General features: G+C 38.0%; 1 protein-coding gene across 1 annotated transcript; it reads left to right on the top strand.

Moving 5' to 3' along the window:
- Window positions 1–564: 564 nt before the first annotated feature.
- GCM1 (glial cells missing transcription factor 1) lies at window positions 565–19,506 on the top strand (the record flags this gene model as incomplete). Its single annotated transcript, XM_083372277.1, has 5 exons — window positions 565–666; window positions 4,838–5,090; window positions 13,795–13,907; window positions 16,528–16,647; window positions 18,769–19,506. The coding sequence occupies 5 exons, from the start codon at window positions 565–567 to the stop codon at window positions 19,504–19,506; spliced, it is 1,326 nt and encodes a 441-aa protein (XP_083228403.1).
- Between the last annotated feature and the right edge of the window lie 1,465 nt (window positions 19,507–20,971).

Below are 20,971 nucleotides of genomic sequence, written 5' to 3'. Positions count from 1 at the left end.
CTTTCAAGCTTTTGGACTCATGCTGGACCCCATCTTCAGGGAACTTCTTTCCCTCTGCCAGAATGTAGAGAGTATTGAACCCAAGTCCACCCCACCCATCAGTCTTACATATTTTACTATTAGCTAAGAAAGGTATGGAGTCCAACAGAGGGAGCAAGAGCTGCCATAATCCTTGTAATATTTTTGTAACAAGCAGTACAATTACGTCTTAAGGCGCATTATTTGAAAGTGAATTTAATGTAAAATAAGAGAGAGCTCTGATTCCTAAAATTCTAGAAGAATGGAAAGGACTTCTGCTTTAAACCTCTGCTAATGCCATCTTCTGAAGACCACACTCTTGTCTGGAAGCTACAGTTTCCATTGTCTTTGCTGCTTGCAAAACTTTTAATGGAACGGGTTTTTCTAGCAAAAAGAATACTGATTTTATCTTTAATGAACAACCTATGATTTAGCTTTGGGAAATTGCTTCCTGGTCCTAAACTGCTTGCTAGCTGGGAGTGCCGTACCACTTCAAAAACTGACAGTGGAGGCTGTTCTTGTTACATCCAGGGGACAAATCCTGACATGCTGAGAGCTGTTGCTGATGTTGGCATGGAACGAAAAAACTTGTATTCTAATAATGAGGAAGTTCTCAGCTGGGATATTAATGACATCAAACTTCCCAAGGTAGGTGGTTTCTAATGTAATGCTCATTTTTGTTGTTGTTGTTAGTTGCAAAGTCGTGTCCGACCCATCGCGACCCTATGGACAATGTTCCTCCAGGCCTTCTTGTCCTCTACCATCTTCTGGAGTCCATTTAAGCTTACGCCTACTGCTTCAGTGACTCCATCCAGCCACCTCATTCTCTGTCGTCCCCTTCTTCTATTGCCCTCAATCTTTCCCAGCATTAGGCTCTTCTCCAGTGAGTCCTTCCTTCTCATTAGGTGGCCAAAGTATTTGAGTTTTAGCTTCAGGATCTGGCCTTCTAAAGAGCAGTCAGGGTTGATCTCCTCTAGGACTGACCGGTTTGATCGCCTTGCAGTGCAAGGGACTCGCAGGAGTCTTCTCCAGCACCATAGTTCAAAGGCTTCAATTCTTTGGCGCTCAGCCTTTCTTATGGTCCAGCTTTCACTGCCATACATTGCAACTGGAAAGACCATAGCTTTGACTATACGCACTTTTGTTGACAGGGTGATGTCTCTGCTTTTTAGTGTGCTGTCTAGATTTGCCATGGCTTTCCTCCCCAGGAGCAAGCGTCTTTTAATTTCTTGGCTACAGTCCCCATCTGCAGTGATCTTGGAGCCCAGGAAAATAAAATCTGTCACTACCTCCATTTCTTCCCCATCTATTTGCCAGGAATTGAGAGGGCCGGATGCCATGATCTTGGTTTTCTTAATGTTTAGTTTCAACCCAAGTTTTGCACTCTCCTTCTTCACTCGCAACAAGAGGCTCTTTAGTTCCTCTTCACTTTCTGCCATTAGAGTGGTATCATCTGTATATCTTAGGTTGTTGATATTTCTCCCGGCAATCTTAATTCCAACTTTTGATTCATCTAGCCCTGTCTTTCTCATGATGTGCTCTGCATATAAGTTAAACAGGCAGGGTGACAGTATACAGCCTTGCCATACTCCTTTCCCAATTTTGAACCAATCAGTGGTTCCGTGTCCAGTTCTCACTGTTGCTTCTTGGCCTGCATATAGGTTTCTCAAGAGACAAATAAGATGGTCTGGTACTCCCATCTCTTTAAGAACTTGCCACAGTTTGTTATGATCCACACAATCAAAGGCTTTAGCATAGTCAATGAAGCAGAAGTAGATGTTTTTCTGGAACTCTCTACCTTTCTCCATGATCCAGCGTATGTTAGCAATTTGATCTCTAGTTCCTCTGCCTCTTCGAAATCCTGCCTGTACTTCTGGTAGTTCTCGATCCACATACTGCTGGAGGCTAGCTTGTAGAATTTTAAGCATAACTTTACTAGCATGAGAAATGAGTGCAATGGTGCGATAGTTTGAACATTCTTTGGCACTGCCTTTCTTTGGAATTGGAATGTAAACTGATCTTTTCCAATCCTGTGGCCACTGTTGAGTTTTCCAAATTTGCTGGCAAATTGAGTGTAGCACTTTTACTGCATCGTCTTTTAAGATTTTGAATAGCTCAGCTGGAATACTGTCACCTCCACTAGCTTTGTTGTTGCTCAGCTTTTCTAAGGCCCACTTCACTTCACATTCTAGGATGTCTGGCTCAAGGTCAGTGACCAACTCATTGTGATTATCAGGGACATTAAGCTCATTCTTGTATAGTTCTTCTGTGTAATTTTGCCACCTCTTCTTAATCTCTTCTGCCTCTGTTAGGTCCCTGCCATTTTGTTTCCTTTATCATGCCCATTTTTGCATGAAACGTTCCCTTCATCTCTCCAATTTTCTTGAAAATTGGAGAGATGGTCCTCCCTATTTCTGGTCCTCCCTATTCTATTGTTTTCTTCTATTTCTTTGCATTGTTCATTTAAGAAGGCATTCTTATCTCTTCTAGCTATTCTTTGGAATTCTGCATTTAATTGGGGATATCTTTCTTTTTCTCCCTTGCCTTTCGCTTCCCTCCTTTCCTCAGGTATTTGCAAAGCTTCCTCAGACAGCCATTTTGCTTTCTTGCATTTCTTTTTCTTTGGGATGGTTTTGGTTGCTACCTGTTGTACAATGTTGCGAACTTCTGTCCATAGTTCTTCAGGCACTCTGTCTATCAGATCTAATTCCTTAAATCTATTTGTCACCTCTACTGTATATTCATCAGGGATATGATTTAATTCATACCTGACTGGCCTAGTGCTTTTCCCTACTTTCTTTAATTTAAGCCTAAACTTTGCAACAAGAAGCTCATGGTCTGAGCCACAGTCAGCTCCTGGTCTTGTTTTTACTGACTGTATAGAGCTTCTCCATCTTTGGCTGCAGAGCATATAGTCAATCTGATTTCTGTGTTGACCGTCTGGTGATGTCCATGTGCAAAGCCATCTCTTGGGTTGTTGGAAAAGAGTGTTTGCTATGACCATTGTATTCTCTTGACAAAATTCTATCAGCCTGTGCCCTGCTTCATTTTGTACTCCAAGGCCAAACTTGCCTGTTATTCCGGTTATCTTTTGGCTTCCTACTTTAGCATTCCAATCTCCCATGATGATAAGGACATCATTTTTGGGTGTTAGTTCTATAAGGTGCTGTAGGGCTTCATAGAACTGGTCAATTTCATCCTCTTCAGCACTGGTGGTTGGGGCAAAATGCTCATTTTACACAAACCTAAATTATTTTTTTCCATATTAACTTTTGCAGAAAACATGGTCTATCTTTAGTCACTATTATTAATGCAGTATTTATTACTGGTAGTATTATTCCATATAGTACTACATGCATCAGCAGGTGGCAGCATCAGGCTGACCTTACCTGTGCTTGGAAGTTAAGTGGAATGGGACCTTCTTGGTATTGGGATATGAGATTACCTGGGTGGTAGGTTAAAAGTTGAAAACTTTTTCAGAGAAAGTAACAGCAAACCATTTCCGTTCTGTTTTCAAGAAAATTGCATGGACGTGTTCAGTAGATCACTAGTTTGACTCAGAACATGCTTGAATTGAATTGAATTGAATTGAATTGAATTGAATTGAATTGAATTGAATTGAATTGAATATGATGGCTGTACCCTGAAACTAACATTGAGTCTGTGGGTTCATTTTAAACAAGGCTAAAGAAACCATGATTTAGTCTTACATGTGATCCATTCAGTAGACTGTTTCTTGAACTAAACAGAATAAATTTCTTTGTAAATTTGTATATATAGGGTTGTGCTATTTTATTTAAATCTTTTCTGACCCATTGCAGTGTTTCCCAATGCAAGCAACACTAAGAGGTCTAAACTTCAACTCCCAGAATTCCCCAGCCAGCGTGCACATCTCAAAGCTGCCAAGGTTGGGAAACACTGATCAATGGGATGAGTCAACATCCAATCTATTGTCATCCAAACTAACACGTAATTGAAACCTCCATTTGAAAGCTCTGAAAGTCACTGGTTGACCCTGATGTTACGGAGAGGTGTAGAGAATTCATCAAATATTGGTGACACCCTATTAAATTGGTCAAAATGGACTTGGCAGCTTGTATTCTCATTCCAGCAATTGTTGCTATATTATTGCAACATATTTTTTCTATTCTTTCACCAAACTAATAGCCACAAACTAATGTATCATTTTTCTGATACATTTGCATTTTCCTCTGCACACACATGGATTAAAACCACCTCTTGCAAGAAGACAGATATATGTGGAATTCTTGAAGATGAGTGTAATTAACATTTCCCCTCTTGGGGAATGTAATTAACCTAGCTCTGTCATTCTCAGGCATGCTAATATTTAATGACCTGGGGTCATCAAGTAATAATGCATGTATTAAATATAGAAGTCAATAATGAATAAAAACAAAAAAATAAATTAGCTTGAAACCTACTTTTGTCCTTGTACCGTCATCTCACGATATTAAAACAAGACAGATATTTTGGCTTGAACGCTAATTAATCAGCCTTGAGATAGAGTCACCAAGACATCACGCTTAACTAAATTTCCATTGATTTCAGTGAAACATCCAGTCCTATTACTGTGTATATGACTAAAGGTTAAGGGCCATGGATGGGAAGTTAATGCCTATTTTCTCTTCCAACCTTTGGTATGTTTTCCAACAAGTCCTCTTCCTGGGTATGTAGCCTAAACTTTTCAAAATCATCTCAGTCTGTGTCACAAACTTAGAAATTTGGAGAATGAAAAACAACTGTATTACTTTTCTCTCTCTCTTCATTTCATATGTAAAATTCTTTGGCTTCCTCGCAGGATGTGAAACAGACAGACTGGTTTCAGGAATGGCCCGATTTCTACGTAAAATACATCTACAGCGCAGATGACAAAAGTGCTCAGAGGCATCTGAGTAGCTGGGCCATGAGGAACACCAATAATCACAACTCGCGCATCTTAAAAAAATCCTGCCTTGGCGTTGTGGTCTGTGACAGTGATTGCTCCACTTTGGACGGAGGGAAGTTGTACCTGAGACCAGCCATATGTGACAAAGCCAGGCAGAAACAGCAAAGTAAGTATGTCATAGGGCCGAGACCGTTCTCCTGTACTCCTTGAGTTGGCTTCTTTTTCATAGAAAATATATTCAAGAATCATCCCTATAAGATCCTTTCTACCTGCAATCCAACTAACTTTAATCACAAGAGCCAATCCAACCATCCCCTTAAAAAAAATCTGCAATCTAATGTTAAGCTACTTCAAAAGTTCAGTGGAGATTCCACTGAAATAAATTAATGCAAAGTTTTCAGGATGATGCACTGAGTAACAGTAAATGATGGTGCTATGGGGGTTTTCATGGCTTTTGATTTCTCATTGCCCAAATCTCAATGCCTTTAGGATTTCCCTTATAACTGGGTTGGGGTTAGCAGGTTGGGAGATATAATTTCATTTTTCCTCAGCACTATCATTTCAATGCTCTGTTTGATCCAGCACTGCACTCATACAAGCAGCTAGGACATCTATTGTGTGATTCAGTATCAAGGGCTCATGGGAGTTTATGCTTCAAATGCGGTGAAGTCATCTGACGATATGCTCATTCAGTTCAGTCAGTCTCAGCAGGCCCAGATTTTTGCTTAATCAGCTGTTTTAGCCTGATCATGTTGTGCTGCTCAACCTCAGCTGATTTCGGCACTGGAAACAGTAGTAGCCCGTCACATCAAGAGACACCAAAGGGTTTTTTGAAGGCGACCATGAAACACTTTCTGCAGTGGTTGCCGACTGGTGAATTTGGGGAAATCAAAGTTTGATGAGGATAACTTGAAAAAGACCAGGGAGACATGGGCAAGAGGCAGGTCTTTGGTAGACACATGTGGTGGAAGTGCTTAACCTAAGAAGTTTGTGTAATTCTTCCACCCGATGTTCAAAGTTCCTACTAGTTTTCGTAAGGCTGTTTAAAAATTTTTCTTTTGCTATGGTTTTCAGTCACCTGAGAATTTGGGGGCATACATCTTACTACTACTACAACTACTACAACTACTACTACTACTACTATATTATTATTGTTGCTGTTATTGATATTATTATTACTACAACTACTACTACTGTTATTTGCCTCCCAGAACCTACTGATTGGAGCAGTTTACCACAATAGTAAATAAATAAAATTAAACATAAATAAATACTAGAAGAGCAGAAGAAACCCTGTTCTTTGTCTATAGATTAGCTTTAGAAATCAGAAGAGGACACTGCTCCTTTATTGTTATTTTTATTTTATTTTTTGAGTTGTAAAACTATCCCTTGTGTTCTGAAGTAGCCTCATCAAGAATATCCTCTATGCATCACAAAAAATAAGAAACCTGATCCCACAATTTACACAATTACACATTTGCCCAATTTCTTCAAGGAAAATTCCTTAAGGGCCTTTGGTAATTTAAAAAAGGATAAGAACCATAATGACAATTTTATAAAGTTTTCTGACACATATTGGAGACAGGACTATATGAAGATATTCAAAGACATGTCAGTGGTGAAAGATTTTTAATATGGAATAGGATTAAGAGAATTTGTGAGTCATTATTGTCTTCAAAGCATTTTTGGGGAGCTATTGTTACTCTTTTGATATTTGCTTTGATCCACCACACGAAATGAGGAAGATTTCCAAACTATTGTGCTGATGATTCCATAGATATCAACTCCCCAAGAACTATTATCCAATGGAATAGAAGCGTCCTTCTATTTAAATAATTAGCCCAAGGGTAGGCAACTTTGGGGATAAGTGCACTTAGTTGAAATTTAAGAGCTTGATGGGGTTATTTTCACAGACCAGCTGTCATAAGAGAGGCTTATACATATACAGAGTGATTGCATGTAATGTATACACTGACCAAAATGTATACACTGCCAAGATTCCTCCTGTCCCTCCTCATTCTCTCTCCCTCTGTCCTTCCTTTACTTTCATTTTTAGATCAGATGGACACAATTTCAAACAAAGCCCTGTTGTGCAATCACAGTCTCTCATTTTATTTTTTTAAGGATGTCTGTGGGATTTACCTAGGTTCAAAAGGCATTTTTGGAAGTAATAGTTGTCGTCCATATTCCATATATTTATATTCCATATAAATATAAGAATCCTCATGGAGCAATGTAACAGAACACAAATAATTACTATAAAATTTACTAGTGAAACTTAGTAAATTAAATAGTGTGTGTCAGCAACATTTGGACTGGAGGACCTACAGGTAGAATAGGAGATCCAGGTGAACACATTTACCATTCTTAGTTTCTGCAAAAGAGAACCTGAAGAGTTATGCGAAAGAAAAAGATCCTGTGAAAAACAATGCAGAACAATATTTCAAGGAGGAAAGGAGCAAAATGATTGTCAAAACAAGTTGTCACGACAGACCAAAAAGATGGAAGATGAAAGCCTTGGGCTACAAGAGAGAGATGCTGAATGCAGACTCTCAATGTCAAGCAATAAAGGTCAAGAATAGGATGCCTCATTCAAGAGAATCAACACATAGAAAGAAATAACAGGGAAAAGAATAATGAAAGCTATTTTTAAGATGACCCAAAAAGCATAGAAAAGTTTACAGCTAAAGTAGGGATATTCAAGAATAATCACAGTAGAGATCTAATCCAAGAAAATTGGGTTCCAGGAAGTTGGAAAGATTACACTGAAAGCCTTCACAAACTGGACTATAGAATGAATAAATATATAAAAATTATATATATATATATATATATATATATATATATATATATATATATATATATATATATATATACATTGCCAAATATATTCATATATAAAATTATATATAAAATTTAAATATAAATTATCTAAAAGACATACAATTGCCTGTCTTATATATTATAACCCTGAGTTGCTCACACAAACACATACGCCATCACACAAGGGGAGAAAAAAGCCAGAAAAACAGGAAGGTTTCAGAAACAGAAGAGGGACATGAAATCAGATAGCCCGTGTGTGCAGAAGCAGGTAAAAAAAATATTCATCCCAGGAAAGAAAGCTATAGCTTATTTATTATATATGCCCTCCCACTTCTCTGTTCCTAAAAAGCAGTGGCCAATCACTTTCCTTCCATGTGGGTATTCCTAACTAAATATAAGATAACCTTTATTGTCATTTTTTTACTGTGGGCACAACGGCACACATCAAAAATAAAATTTAGTTGCCCACTCTCAAAGTGGAACACATACATGACACACACCTAACCATACTATATACACATATGTATAGACCCACACCCCTATATATACATAACAAATAAATATTAAATACTGTCCATCTTGAATATATAACGGAAGGAGGAAGCTTAAGAGTTCACAAAGTTAATGCTGTATGGAATGAAACTATGGCTGATTCTGGATGTTCTGCTACGGATACCACAAAGCCTCCTCCCAGAAGGTAACAAGGCAAATAAATATAAATATGCTTTTATATGGGTATGCATATTGTGCATATGTATGTGTACCCCCATGCATGTACAGTATATGCATGTATATGTGTGTGTGTGTAGTATTGTATATTTACAGTATATAATATACAGTATGTACACCTATGTATACTATGTATACTATACTAACCCAGTTAAACTGAAAGTATATACAAAATGAAAGTATCAAGGCACAACAACAAGTTTTAAAATAAAATTTTCCTTCTTACTGCTTTGCTGGTCTTTCGTAGCTTCTACAAATGCTATATAGTATATCACAATATTGTAGCACTTTATTTGTAAGTATTTGATTCCTGGATTAAAACCTGGGGAAATTGTTCATAATTCTTCTTTTTTGTTGTTTTGAACTTAGTACGTTTCCCTTGGCTTTTTTCAAATAAGTGCAGTTCTGCATTTCACAGTTCTGCAGTCACGTAAGGTAGAAGAACTTCACCTACACAGAAAGAAAAAAAGTAATTAAGTGTGTGTGGGGGAATCTTGCTGCTACCTTCAATCCAAATGGCAAAGGTTATACTTATTGTCATATTATAGCACATATGATGAAAGCAGTTCTAGAAGACATAGATACTACGGTAGCCATTGATGTACTTGAGACGGTGTTTCTGCCTCTGGGACATTGTCAGTGAACTGCTGTGTTTAGCCTGCAAAGCACATCAGTCAAAATGGACAGGAGTGTTCAAGGTGATCTAAAGTGAAAAAGAACACTTTTTTAAAAATATATTTTATTGGGTTTTTCCAATAACAGTCTTTAGTGCTTAGTAAACAGCATGTTGTCTGGGTTCATATATTTGAAAAACAATAGATAATTAATTTCTATAATTCCATGATCTATATATTAATAAATAGTATGTTTCCTTGAACTTCCCTTCTTCCAGTGGTATTCTCCTTTGTCAACATTAGATAAATATAATAATATTTTCAATACATACAAGGTTAGATATAAACATTTTTTATGTTTGTACAGATAACAATGACATCCATATATAACATCTTCTCTAAATAACTTATGTTTCAACTGTATTTGTAAAAGTCATCTTGTTAGGTCACTATGTGTCCTGTTTTCAAAATTCTTATTTGAATTTAATTTCCCCTCAGTATTCAAACCATTCCTATCAATCATAGTTTTCTCAAAATTAATTACCTAAGTATCCAAACTTTTCATTTACATACCCCATCCCAATATTTTTATATTTCATATATTATAAAGATACCATACTACTTATATATCCTATAACATCCACATACAGTATAACATCTTTTCTGAGCGGCTTATATTTCAATTATGTTTGTAAAAATCGTCTTGTTGAGTCACTATATGTCCTATTTTCAAAAATCTTATTTAAGCTTACTTTCCCCTCGGTATTCAAATCATTCTTCTCAGTCATAATTCTCTCAAATTTAATTACCTTTAAATGTCTAAACTTTCCATTCACATACATCATCCCAGTATTTTAACATTTTGTATATTATAAAAAATACTATACTACTTATATCTCTTATCCTTCTTACTATAGGACCCCTTTATATCCAACATTATCTGTTCTTTTAACCATATTCAAAGAAATGTTTAATCATGTAGTACTCCATCTGGTAAGTTGAATCAGATCTCTGAAGTCTCACTCTAGCCTTCTTCTTTTGCCAAATAGCTTTCCCAGTTAGCGTATTCCGCTTGCCAGGAAGTTCCTGTATTTTTGTAGGTGTTGTTCCGGAGGGTAAAAGAACACTTTAAAACTGCAACAAGAAAATGTGCCTCAAGTTCACATTTATGATGGAAAGGAGAGGCCTGTCCTACGAAAGTGGTTGCTACTCCATTCTGGTGAGAGAGCAGCTAGGCAGTGCAGGTAACACCTGAGACAAGATCGTGAATGATATTTTGACAACAACCAAGATGAAAATAGCTATGGCAACAGCTTTTCCAAAGGCAATGTGATTATGAAACTTGGACATTAAAAAAGAGTGAGACAAAGAAGACAGAGACATGGAACTATTGGTTTTGAGATGAAGATTAAGCACTATGGACTGCAAGAAGAACCCATAAGTCCTGGACAGGCTAAAACTGACTGACTGCTTCCTTGAGACTTTTCATCAGCAAACAGAAAATCATATCTTTTGGGTATCTGATGCTAACGGACAATGGCCCATGCTGGGCAAGGTTGAAAAATGTAGAAGGCAGAAAAGTCAAGTGGTGAAGTGGATGGATAGGATAGAATGGATTACTAAAATCTTCTTGGAGGTAGACAGATTGTTCCTGGATCTACCTTTGTTCCTCTCCAGGTCTCCAGGATTTGAGTCTGACTCAGTGGCACCTACAGGTAGTCCTTGACTTACAACCATTCCTTTAGTGACTGCTCAAAGTTACAAGGGCACTGAAAAATGTGGCATGACCGTTTTTCACCTTTATGTCCATTGCAGCATCCCCATGGTCATGTGATGAAGATTTGGGCACTTGGCAATTGGGATGTACTTATGACATGTGATCACCATTTATGACATGCAATATTCCCAACTGGCTTTCCACAAGCAAATTCAATGGGGCAAGCCAGATTCACTTAAGGACCACATGATTCACTTAACAATTGCAGTGATTTGCTTAATTGTGACAAAAGGGGACAAAACTCACTTAACAACTGCCTTGCCGAGCATCAGGAATTTTGGGCTGAACTGTGGACATAGGTCAAGGACCACCTATAATTAACTAATCTTCTCTCTCCCAACTTTCTTTCTAGATGTGTCATATGCTTTGCTATTATATTTGAAAACTATTTTAAAAATGTTGAGTAATATAAAGCATACTTTTACAAGCTGATGTTTATCGTTAATAGTGTTGTAAAAACATATTGCAAAGGTAGAGAAAGTCAGATAAAGTATAACTTTCAGCTACTAAGTTCTTTTACAAAACAACCTGAGGCAATTTTGGAACGCTGTAAATAGATACTTTGTTAAATATTTTTGCTTGGAAAAATATGAACGGTAATAGTTATTGAGGTTGTAATCGTATGACCATTTATTTCAAAGAGTTTTCTTTCTGGGTAATCATAATTGGGTTTATGTTATGAATCATGGATAGGTCCTTTGGTTACTTAATGTGTACCTATGAATAGAATGGAATGGAATGGAATGGAGTAGAGTAGAGTAGAGTAGAGTAGAATTTCATTTCATTTATTATATTTATTTTTTATTTATTTTAATTCCATTTATATCCCGCCCTTCTCCGAAGACTCAGGGCGGCTTACAAGCTTAGCAGTAGCCTTCATTCTATGTATATGCCTGCTTGTTAGGGCTTTCACACACACCCCAAGCGGCATTATTACAAAGTCAGCTTAATTGCCCCCAACAATCAATTTGTATACATATATATAAAAATACATAAAAATACAGAATACAAAAATTAAAAAAAGAATTAAATAAGAGCCCAAGCTAAAAACAGTAGAATAATATAAAAATCCCCAATAAAAACCCCAGCACATCCCCCATCAGGCCAGGCCGGCTTGTTCAAATAGGTAGGTCTTCAGACCGCGTCTGAAGGAGCGAAAGTCAGGTGCCATCCGGAGCTCAACCGGCAGCTGATTCCATAAAGCCGGGGCGCCCACAGAGAAGGCCCTCCCCCTGGGGGTCACCAGCCGACATTCTCTGACCGGTGGCACCCTGAGGAGGCCCTCTCTGTGGGAACGCACAGGGCGGAGGGAAGTTGACGCCAGCAGCAGGTGATCCCCGAGGAATAGAATAGAATAGAATAGAATAGAATAGAATAGAATAGAATAGAATAGAATAGAATAGAATAAAATAGAATAGAATAGAATAGAATAGAATAGAATAGAATAGAATAGAATAGAATAGAATAGAATAGAATAGAATAGAATAGAATAGAATAGAATAGAATAGAATAGAATAGAATATCTTATTTGGCTATATCTGATTAGACACACAAGGAATTTATCTCTGGTACATTTGTCTCTTTTTCTAGAACAAATATTTAGGATTTATAAGCAACCAAAAGTGAAGAAGTTTGAACAATACTTAGTGGATAGAACAATGGATAGAAGTAATTCCATTTGTTTCAGTGGACTCTACACATCATTAAAAATCCAAGGTCCACGTGTAGACTTCTTTTAATCCAATCCCTTGTATGAATGAAAAATTACTCTTGGAGTTTAGGAGCAGTTTTGAAATGTATCTTATGCTGTATGAAAATCAGAAAGCCCCCTGTACATGTGAAAGCACTTTTATATGTACAAATCAAATATCCTTGAAAAAGAATGTCATTGAAATAAATAGCACATACCAGGGGGTTGCAGTGGCCTTCTGGTTAAGACCTTGGGCTTATCAACTATAAGGGTTGGCAGTTTGAGACCCGAATACTGAGGACAGGGTGAGCTCCCATTGCTTGTCCCAGCTCCTGCCAATATAGTAGTTTGAAAGCATGCAAATGTGAGTAGATAAATAGCTACCAATTTAGTGGGAAGGTAACATCATTCTGTGCTTCTTGGCATATAGTCATGCTGGCCACATGGCTATGGAAGCATCTTCGAAAAGTACAGGCTCCCTTGGCTAAGAAATGGAGATGAGACAGTGCTCTAGAGTCAGTTACAACTGGACAGGGGAAACTGTTTCCAATTTTCTCTTAACCAAATAATTATGCTTCCAATCTGGATCAGGAAAGCTTAAACTTTTGCATTGGATAATGACCATTTCTAATTACACCCATTTTTATTCTTATAAAAACCTTCTCCAGATTTGTAGATTTCAGTTATCAGACTTCTCACTTCGGGGGTGGCCACTGCTGAAATTTCTGGGACTGTAGTCCACATATCTGGTGGGGATCCAGGTTTGGAATTCTATATTAAATTATGATTTAGATGCTCATAATGATGATTATTGCTGTATAACCTGAAGACTGGATGAATCTTACACTATGTTTTGAATGCCAGTAACGAGTGGTCCACGGTGGCTCAGTGGGTTAGGACGCTGAGCTTGTCGATCAGAAGGTCGGCAGTTTGGCGGGTCGAATCCCGAGTCCCGCGTAGCAGAGTGAGCACCTGTTACTCGTCCCAGCTTCTGCCAACCTAGCAATTTGAAAGCACGTAGAAAAATAGGGACCACTACAGTGGGAAGGTAACAGCGTTCCGTGCGCCTTTGGCATCTAGTCATGCTGGCCACATAACCACGGAGATGTCCTTGGACAAGCGCTGGCTCTTCAGCTTTGAAACGGAGATGAGCACCAGCCCCTAGAGTCGGAAACGACTAGCACGCATGTGCGGGGGAAGCTTTACCTTTACCTAACGAGTGGTCCATATCTTGTAGGGAAACTATGTCCTAATTGTAATGGATCTTTGAAACTGATTCCATGTCGAGGCCATGGTGGATATCCTGTCACAAACTTCTGGAGACACGAAGGACGGTTCATATTTTTTCAGGTAAATAAAAACAAAACAAATATTTAATTCATTTAGAGCAAGTTCACACTGGACTTGTTTTATTTTGATGATGAGCAATGCATGATATTAAAAGGGTAGGAACAAAAACCTGATAGGAACAATGATGGAAGAGGACTATATATACCCTTTGGCTTCTTCTTGGAAGCTTCCAATATTCATCTTGTTTGCCATAGTGGAACCTGGGATGTAGACTAATCAGGTTTTTGTCCATCAGGATGTTCTTAACCCAGGAGATGTTTAGCCTTATGTTTTGCTTTGGGGGATCCAGGAAGTCTTTCTAATTTGGGACCAATCTTATACAAGGTGGGTCATACCAGCAACTGATAGAAGCTTATTGAAAGAAATGACACAAAACTCACGAAACAGTACCGACGTCAACCAAATCCAGAAAAGCTTCTAAATTTCTCTTTGTTCCCTGATCTAGAGAGACATGACCATAGTGTGTCCCCATTAAATTATTAGAGCCCAACCATTGCCTTAATTATTAAAGATAAATCCCATTGGGTTATCTGGTAGCCACAACAAATGTCTTGGGTCAGTATTTCCAATCAAACCTATGTTAAAATTCAACCACACAAAACATCACATGCCACTTTGCATTCTTTATTGAGCTTATATTGATTTGCAGTCAATTCATGAAATTAGATTTCTTCCACAACATTTTCCCCATACTTTGGGACTGCAAGCCCTGGAAGGCCCCATCTAGGAGGAACAAAATGATGGGATTTTTAGGAGTTGCAGTTCTAGAAGGTGCTAAATCATATTTTAAACCTGATTAGTCATGTTTAATAGGAGACCTCGTTCCCACATAATCCCTGAATCTGAAATCATATATACATATATACAAATACATATATATTTTAGATCTGTTATTGAACTAAATAGTACCCAAATATATTGTTCTATCTAATTTCTAATTTTATTAACTAAATCCAAATAGTAGCCCAGTCTAGATAAAATCCCCCCAAGAAGTCTAATCATTTCTTTAAAATAATAATAATAATAATAATAATAATAATAATAATAATAATAATAATAATAATAATAATAATAAATTATTATTATTATTATCGTTATTATTATTATTATTATTTAATTTCTAAGTCTAAGAGTGGCTTAGACTTAACATCTGCTGTCCCCCTAGAGGTGAGAGATATATGGGGTATGCCTTACCCTGGGCGTGTGTTCCAGGCCGCTCCCCGGATCAGAGCTGCGACCATCGTGAGAGGACGGTGGTTGACCTGTTCTGGAGGTTCACCCAGCTTGAGTGGCAGTGGAGCTGGGTTGGCGGTCTGGATACCCACTCACCTTCTGACTTAGACCCTCCTGATTAATTATGGGATTGACTTTTGCTGGACTTGCTTGGACAATCATGACTCGCCTTTGCTATACCAGCACGGACTTGTTCGCCCTCAGGGGTGCCCCCCCTTCCTGGGTGCGACCCGCCTTTCTCTCCACTTCTCATCTTGATGAAGGGCCCAATTGTTGGGACCCTGAGAGATGGTTGGGCAGGGACAGGAGCCTCCGGTATAAACTTAATAAGAGGCCCCTGGTTATTTTTTTAGCTAAATTTTTTGTGGGGTTAGGGAGGGGGGAGGGATTACAGGTTTGGCTGGAAACGGGGGGGTGTCCACCAACTGTTGTTCAGGCCAGGTCCGGGATTGATCACGTCAGGTGGGAGCTAGGGCTGGTTGCCTATGGGGCCCCGGAGCAGGGTGTGGGATTACCTATTCCCACGACGTTAGGGAAAGGCAGCAGGTGTATGAACAGAGGGCTGTATCAACATCCGGGAGTGCGTCCCCGCTATCTTCAAGCGGTGATGTGCTCCGATCCTCTGGTTTCGGCCCATGGTTCCGGGAGCGAGGATGAGCAGCCACCTGAGCTCAGGCTTGTGTATTTTAATGCCAGGTCCGTAGTTAATAAGGCTCCTCTCATCACCGTCTGTGAAATTTTAAAAACTCCATGCATTTTAATAGTTTTTTTAAAAAAAAAACATGTAAACAAATAAGTTCGTAGTAGAAGCATGAGATTTCTTTTCCCTCACATATAGTGAAGCAGATCTACATCAGGGAAATGTACTTTCAATTAAGTAAATAAAATCAAGAATTGGAGCAGGTTGACAAATAACTTCAGGAATAGAATAGAATAGAATAGAACAGAATAGAACAGAACAGAACAGAACAGAACAGAACAGAACAGAACAGAACAGAACAGAACAGAACAGAACAGAATAGAATAGAATAGAATAGAATAGAATAGAATAGAATAGAATAGAATAGAGCTGGAAGGGACCTTGGAGGTCTTCTAGTCCAGCCCCCTGCTCAAGCAGGAGAACCTATACTGTCCAGTGAGAAATGACTGTCCAGTCTCTTCTTAAAAATCTCCAGTGATGGAGCGCCCACAATTTCTGAAGGCAAGATGTTCCACTGGTTAATTGTCCTCACTGTTAGGAAGTTTCTCCTTAATTAAATTCCTTAACTTAATTTAGGGCCCCCAGGCCATTCTGGAATTTATACCTCTTTCACTGGTATGCATGATACTATAAATTGTTTCTTACGTATCTTTATATTATTATGCCTCTTTTCATTTATTTGTTAAGTCAAAGGGAGCTCATGATCACCCAAGGCCAGAAACCAAACTGGAAGCAGAAGCAAGAAGGTCAATACAAAAAGCGTATATTTCAACTTCTCCAAGACTGAAGAGGAACAGAGAGATGGAGGTAAATTTTCATGGAATCCAATACCCAAATGACCACATACTGTTGTCACGGATGGGCCTCTTGAAGCTGAGCATCCAGCGAGGACTCAGCATGTAGAGGGAATTGACTGAAGATTTGGTATTAGTATAGCCTGAGTACAATTTGCCCTCCCTGGAGTTATGTTCTTCAATAGGGATGGTTCCTTGGTTCCTTTCTCTATAATATAATAATCCAAAGAAAAATCAAGCTAAGAGGCAGCACTTAGTCAAATTTGGCTGATCTAAAAAAAAAAATCCACAAAGTCACACTAGTTAACACTTGTATTGGAGACCACAAAAAAAACCCACACACACATCAAAACCATCAACTGGGCAGTCAAAAAGTCAAATTCTGGGAGGAGGCAATGGCCAAACCCTTCCATATGATTATGTTTTATTGTTTTACATATTTGTTGTACACTGCCCAGAATCACCTTTTTGTAAGATGGGCAGCTATATAAATTTGCTGTGTAAATAAATAAATATTATTTCTAAGACGCCCAAAAGGATATTGACATGGAATCACCAGGAGTCAACCTCAATTGAAAGGACACTTTCCCTGTAAATTTGTTATTGTTAAATGTGAATTTATTATCTCTGTAATGTTATTTTTTAATATTATTTATTGTTTTATCAAAAAAAGAAGAAAGAAAACAGAAAAAAACTCAAAAAAGCATATATTTAACACTAACAACAATAAAAAAAAGAAAAAGATACAGTGTACAAAAAAGAGGAAAAATTTATCAAATACCGTAAACTTAACATTTAACATGTAGGCTCCATTCTGGGTGCTGAAAGAAAAGAAAAAGCAGCAAATTCTCCTCTTTTACATTTATATATCTATATAGATACAGATATAGATAGATATGTATAGATATAGATATATGAAGAAAAAGCAGTCAATAGGTTGAGCTAAACATTACGCTATTCTTCAAATGCCTGTTAACCATTTGTTATTATAGTTAGCCTGTAGAAAGCCCACAAAGTCCATTCTCTTGTAAAACTGTCTAGACTCTAGTCTAGTCCATTATCTCTAATTAAAGCAGTTAATTTCGCCATCTCTGCTAATTCAGTCAATTTCAAAATCCATTCTTCAACAGTCAGCATCCCTTTTTCTTTTCACTGTTTGGCAAGTACAATCCTCGCAACCGTTACCATGTGCAGGAATAGCACCCCAAATTGTTTTTCAATTGGCTTGTCCATCATACCTAACAGAAAAGCTTCAGGTTTCATTAATATTCGTGTCTTAAATATTTTCTGCATAGTCATTGTTACGCTTATCCAGTATGTTTTCACATATTTGCAAGACCACCACATATGATAAAATGAACCTAGATTTTGACTACATTTCCAGCACTTATTAGAAATCCCTTTATACATTTTCACTAGTCTATCTGTGAAGTACCAACCATACGTCATTTTATAAAAGTTTTCTTTCAAGCTATGATTTAATGTGAATTTTAGTCCATTCGTCCATGCATTCTCCCATTTATCTAGCATTATATTATACCAAAAAAAAATTGCTCAAAATTTTGGGTGTAATGTCATTATTAAGTTACTTATCAGCTGCCTTAGAAAGGAATAGCTTTCATTTGCTGAAGCCTTTCTTGGTCTTTCTGGCTCTACTTCTGGAGGAGGAATTTTTACATTTTCTTATTAGTCTTACCAGAAGCAACTTACTGTATTGCTTGGCTAAATTAAAAAAAATACACCAGATGTAACCATCCAGCACAGAAAAAGACAGGATTCCATTTTAAGGACAAGTTAAATGTAGGGAGAAAATGGTGAAAGCAGAAAAAGTGAGTTAAAAATTCTTCCTAGTGGAGAATATGACTCCCTCTGGGCAGCAGGTTGACTGATCCAATCGGGCCTTTTTCCCCCCACAACGATCAAATTTGCCTTTATTTGAGTTTTCACTGTCTGTGTGAGAACTGACTCTCACAGTAAGTGAGAACATTCAAAAGGTTGAAAAGTCCAAGAGCAGAGTGACTTCACATGATAATTTGAGTAGGAACCCAACATTTGGAGTTCAACGATAATTTGGCTTTGAGAATGAAGGGATCTTGATTAACGCTGAATTGTATTATGATGGATTTTTCTTAAGTCCCTGACAGGAGAGATGCAAAGGGATGACACTTTACTGTTAATTGTTCCCAAACCTGAGGAGCGAATATCACACAATAACTTCAATGGATACTTCAGAGACAACCCATCTCAAGAGCTAAATAATTGCTTGACTTTCACCAAAGGCTTCAGTTCCACAAAGTTGCCCTATGTATTAGAGCACACTCAAGATATGGGCTACAGCAAATACCTGGACAAGTACAAGCCAGTTGGAAGCAGTGAATATGATGGTGGAGACCCAGTGGAATTGTTAGCGTCTGACTGTTCTGAATATGGGGAACTGGAGAGCTGGAATCGAAACCTTGACTTAGGAAGGCACCTTCCATCAATGAAATATGTCAGTGGCTCTACTACAGTTCTGCCAGGTCTACCCAGCGAGACTCTATCTTCCTTTAATACAGTAGATTTAAGTCCCCAACAGGTTCCTAGTAGGTGGGAATCCTCAGTGAAGGTTGGTTACCACTCCTTCAGATCTCCTGGAAATATGCTTGGGGAAGATATATCTGAAATCAAAGCACCCCTGTTCTGTAACAGCAACCATTCCTTTTGCCAGCTGTCTCCAGAGGATCCTTGCCTCATTGGAGATGCTGCCCATCACTATTACCAGAATTCCTTGCCCCTCACGAGGAATGAGTGGCCCAGTGAGGAAGACCAAAAGTATACAAATCTTGACCACTGCAACAATGAGAAGTTTTTCAACTTCTTTCCTTTGCGGTGAAGCTCTTTTATCATCTCCCCCAAGTTGTGAGATAGATTCTCGACTATTATGAACATTGTGTTGCTACTTGATTCCGGGTGTCAGTTAAGTTATATCCTATATGGGTATTCTTCTGCATTTTGTTGTTGAATTTCTGATTTTTTTTTAAATTTGTGCAGCAATTTGTGTAAAGTATTTCACAGCAGATAACTTGACTATATTATGCCTGCACTAGTGGATTAATCATGAAAGTACAGACTGAGAGTTCCACTGATTTGATGCACTCCTCTGCATACAGTGAGACCTATTTGTGTATCCATCACATTTTAAAGCTATTTTTTTCTTTTTCTCAGAGTGAGAAATAATTTTTAATAAAAATATAGAACTACTTTTATTCAAGAATGATCATTTTACAAGTAAACTCTTAGTATGTATCAATCTGGCACAAGACCTACATGTGTTCCATTCCAACTAGCTACTTTATTGGTCTCTGCCCATAGTACAGGAATCTTCCCAGATTGGCAGCCTTCATTTGATAAAGACCAGATAAGGCTCAGAGGCTTTTGGAGGAGGGGATGGTTGCTTATCCTCTTGTATTTATGCAGGAAGTCCAGGCTGATTTCTTGCTTGAGCTCTCCTTCAATCCAGAATGGTTGCTGTCCAACAATACAACTAACTTACCATCTTTTCACCTTTTGCTTTGAGTAGCAAGACGTAAACTAATTTCACAATGATATTCTGGAATTTCAAATGCTGGTATTCATTGTTATTTTGATGTTTTGATTATGATTACAAGGATATTTTTACACCTTAATTTATAGATTTATAGATTGTCCATGAAATTGTCATAGGTTCTGAACATCACACATTTAAAAATGTCCTTGTGCAGACCAAAGCGATTTTTAAAATGCTCTTTTGTAAGTGGCCCATTCTTTGTACACAATAAAAGACTGTTTCATTGCTTGGAAAGCAGAAACTCAAAAGTTGGCAAAGGGAACTTATGGTCAGATCAGCCTGTATATTTGGCAGAAAGGTAGATTAGCAAATCTTTCAACTTTTTACACCTGAAAGAAGCAGTAGCAATACCACTTAGACTTCTATAGCACTTCACATTGCTTTGCAGCCCTCTCTAAGCAGTTTGCAGAGTCAGCATATTGCCCCAAACACCCTGGGTCTTCATATTACCGACCTCGGAAGGATGGAAGGCATTCTAACCACTGCACCACCATGGCTCAAGGCTACAGTCCTTGAATTGCTTATCCTATTGTCTTATGGAACAGCTTTCCTCCTTCCATGTTTGGGGACCAATTACTCAACAGAAAGCAACTCAAAAAGCCTCATAAGCCAATACAGTTCTTATCCAGCATGTATTTAATGGGATCGGTACACATTTTACTACTAAAATAAATAAGCTTAATAAATTAGTAAATGCTTACTACAAGGATGCCCAGAATTACAACATTAGTTAATACATCAGATGTTGGAA

This window comes from Vipera ursinii (assembly GCF_947247035.1).
Source record: "Vipera ursinii genome assembly, chromosome: 1".
NCBI lineage: Eukaryota > Metazoa > Chordata > Lepidosauria > Squamata > Viperidae > Vipera > Vipera ursinii.
Note: the sequence above shows the minus strand (reverse complement) of the source record. Positions and strands in the feature narration are given on the sequence as shown.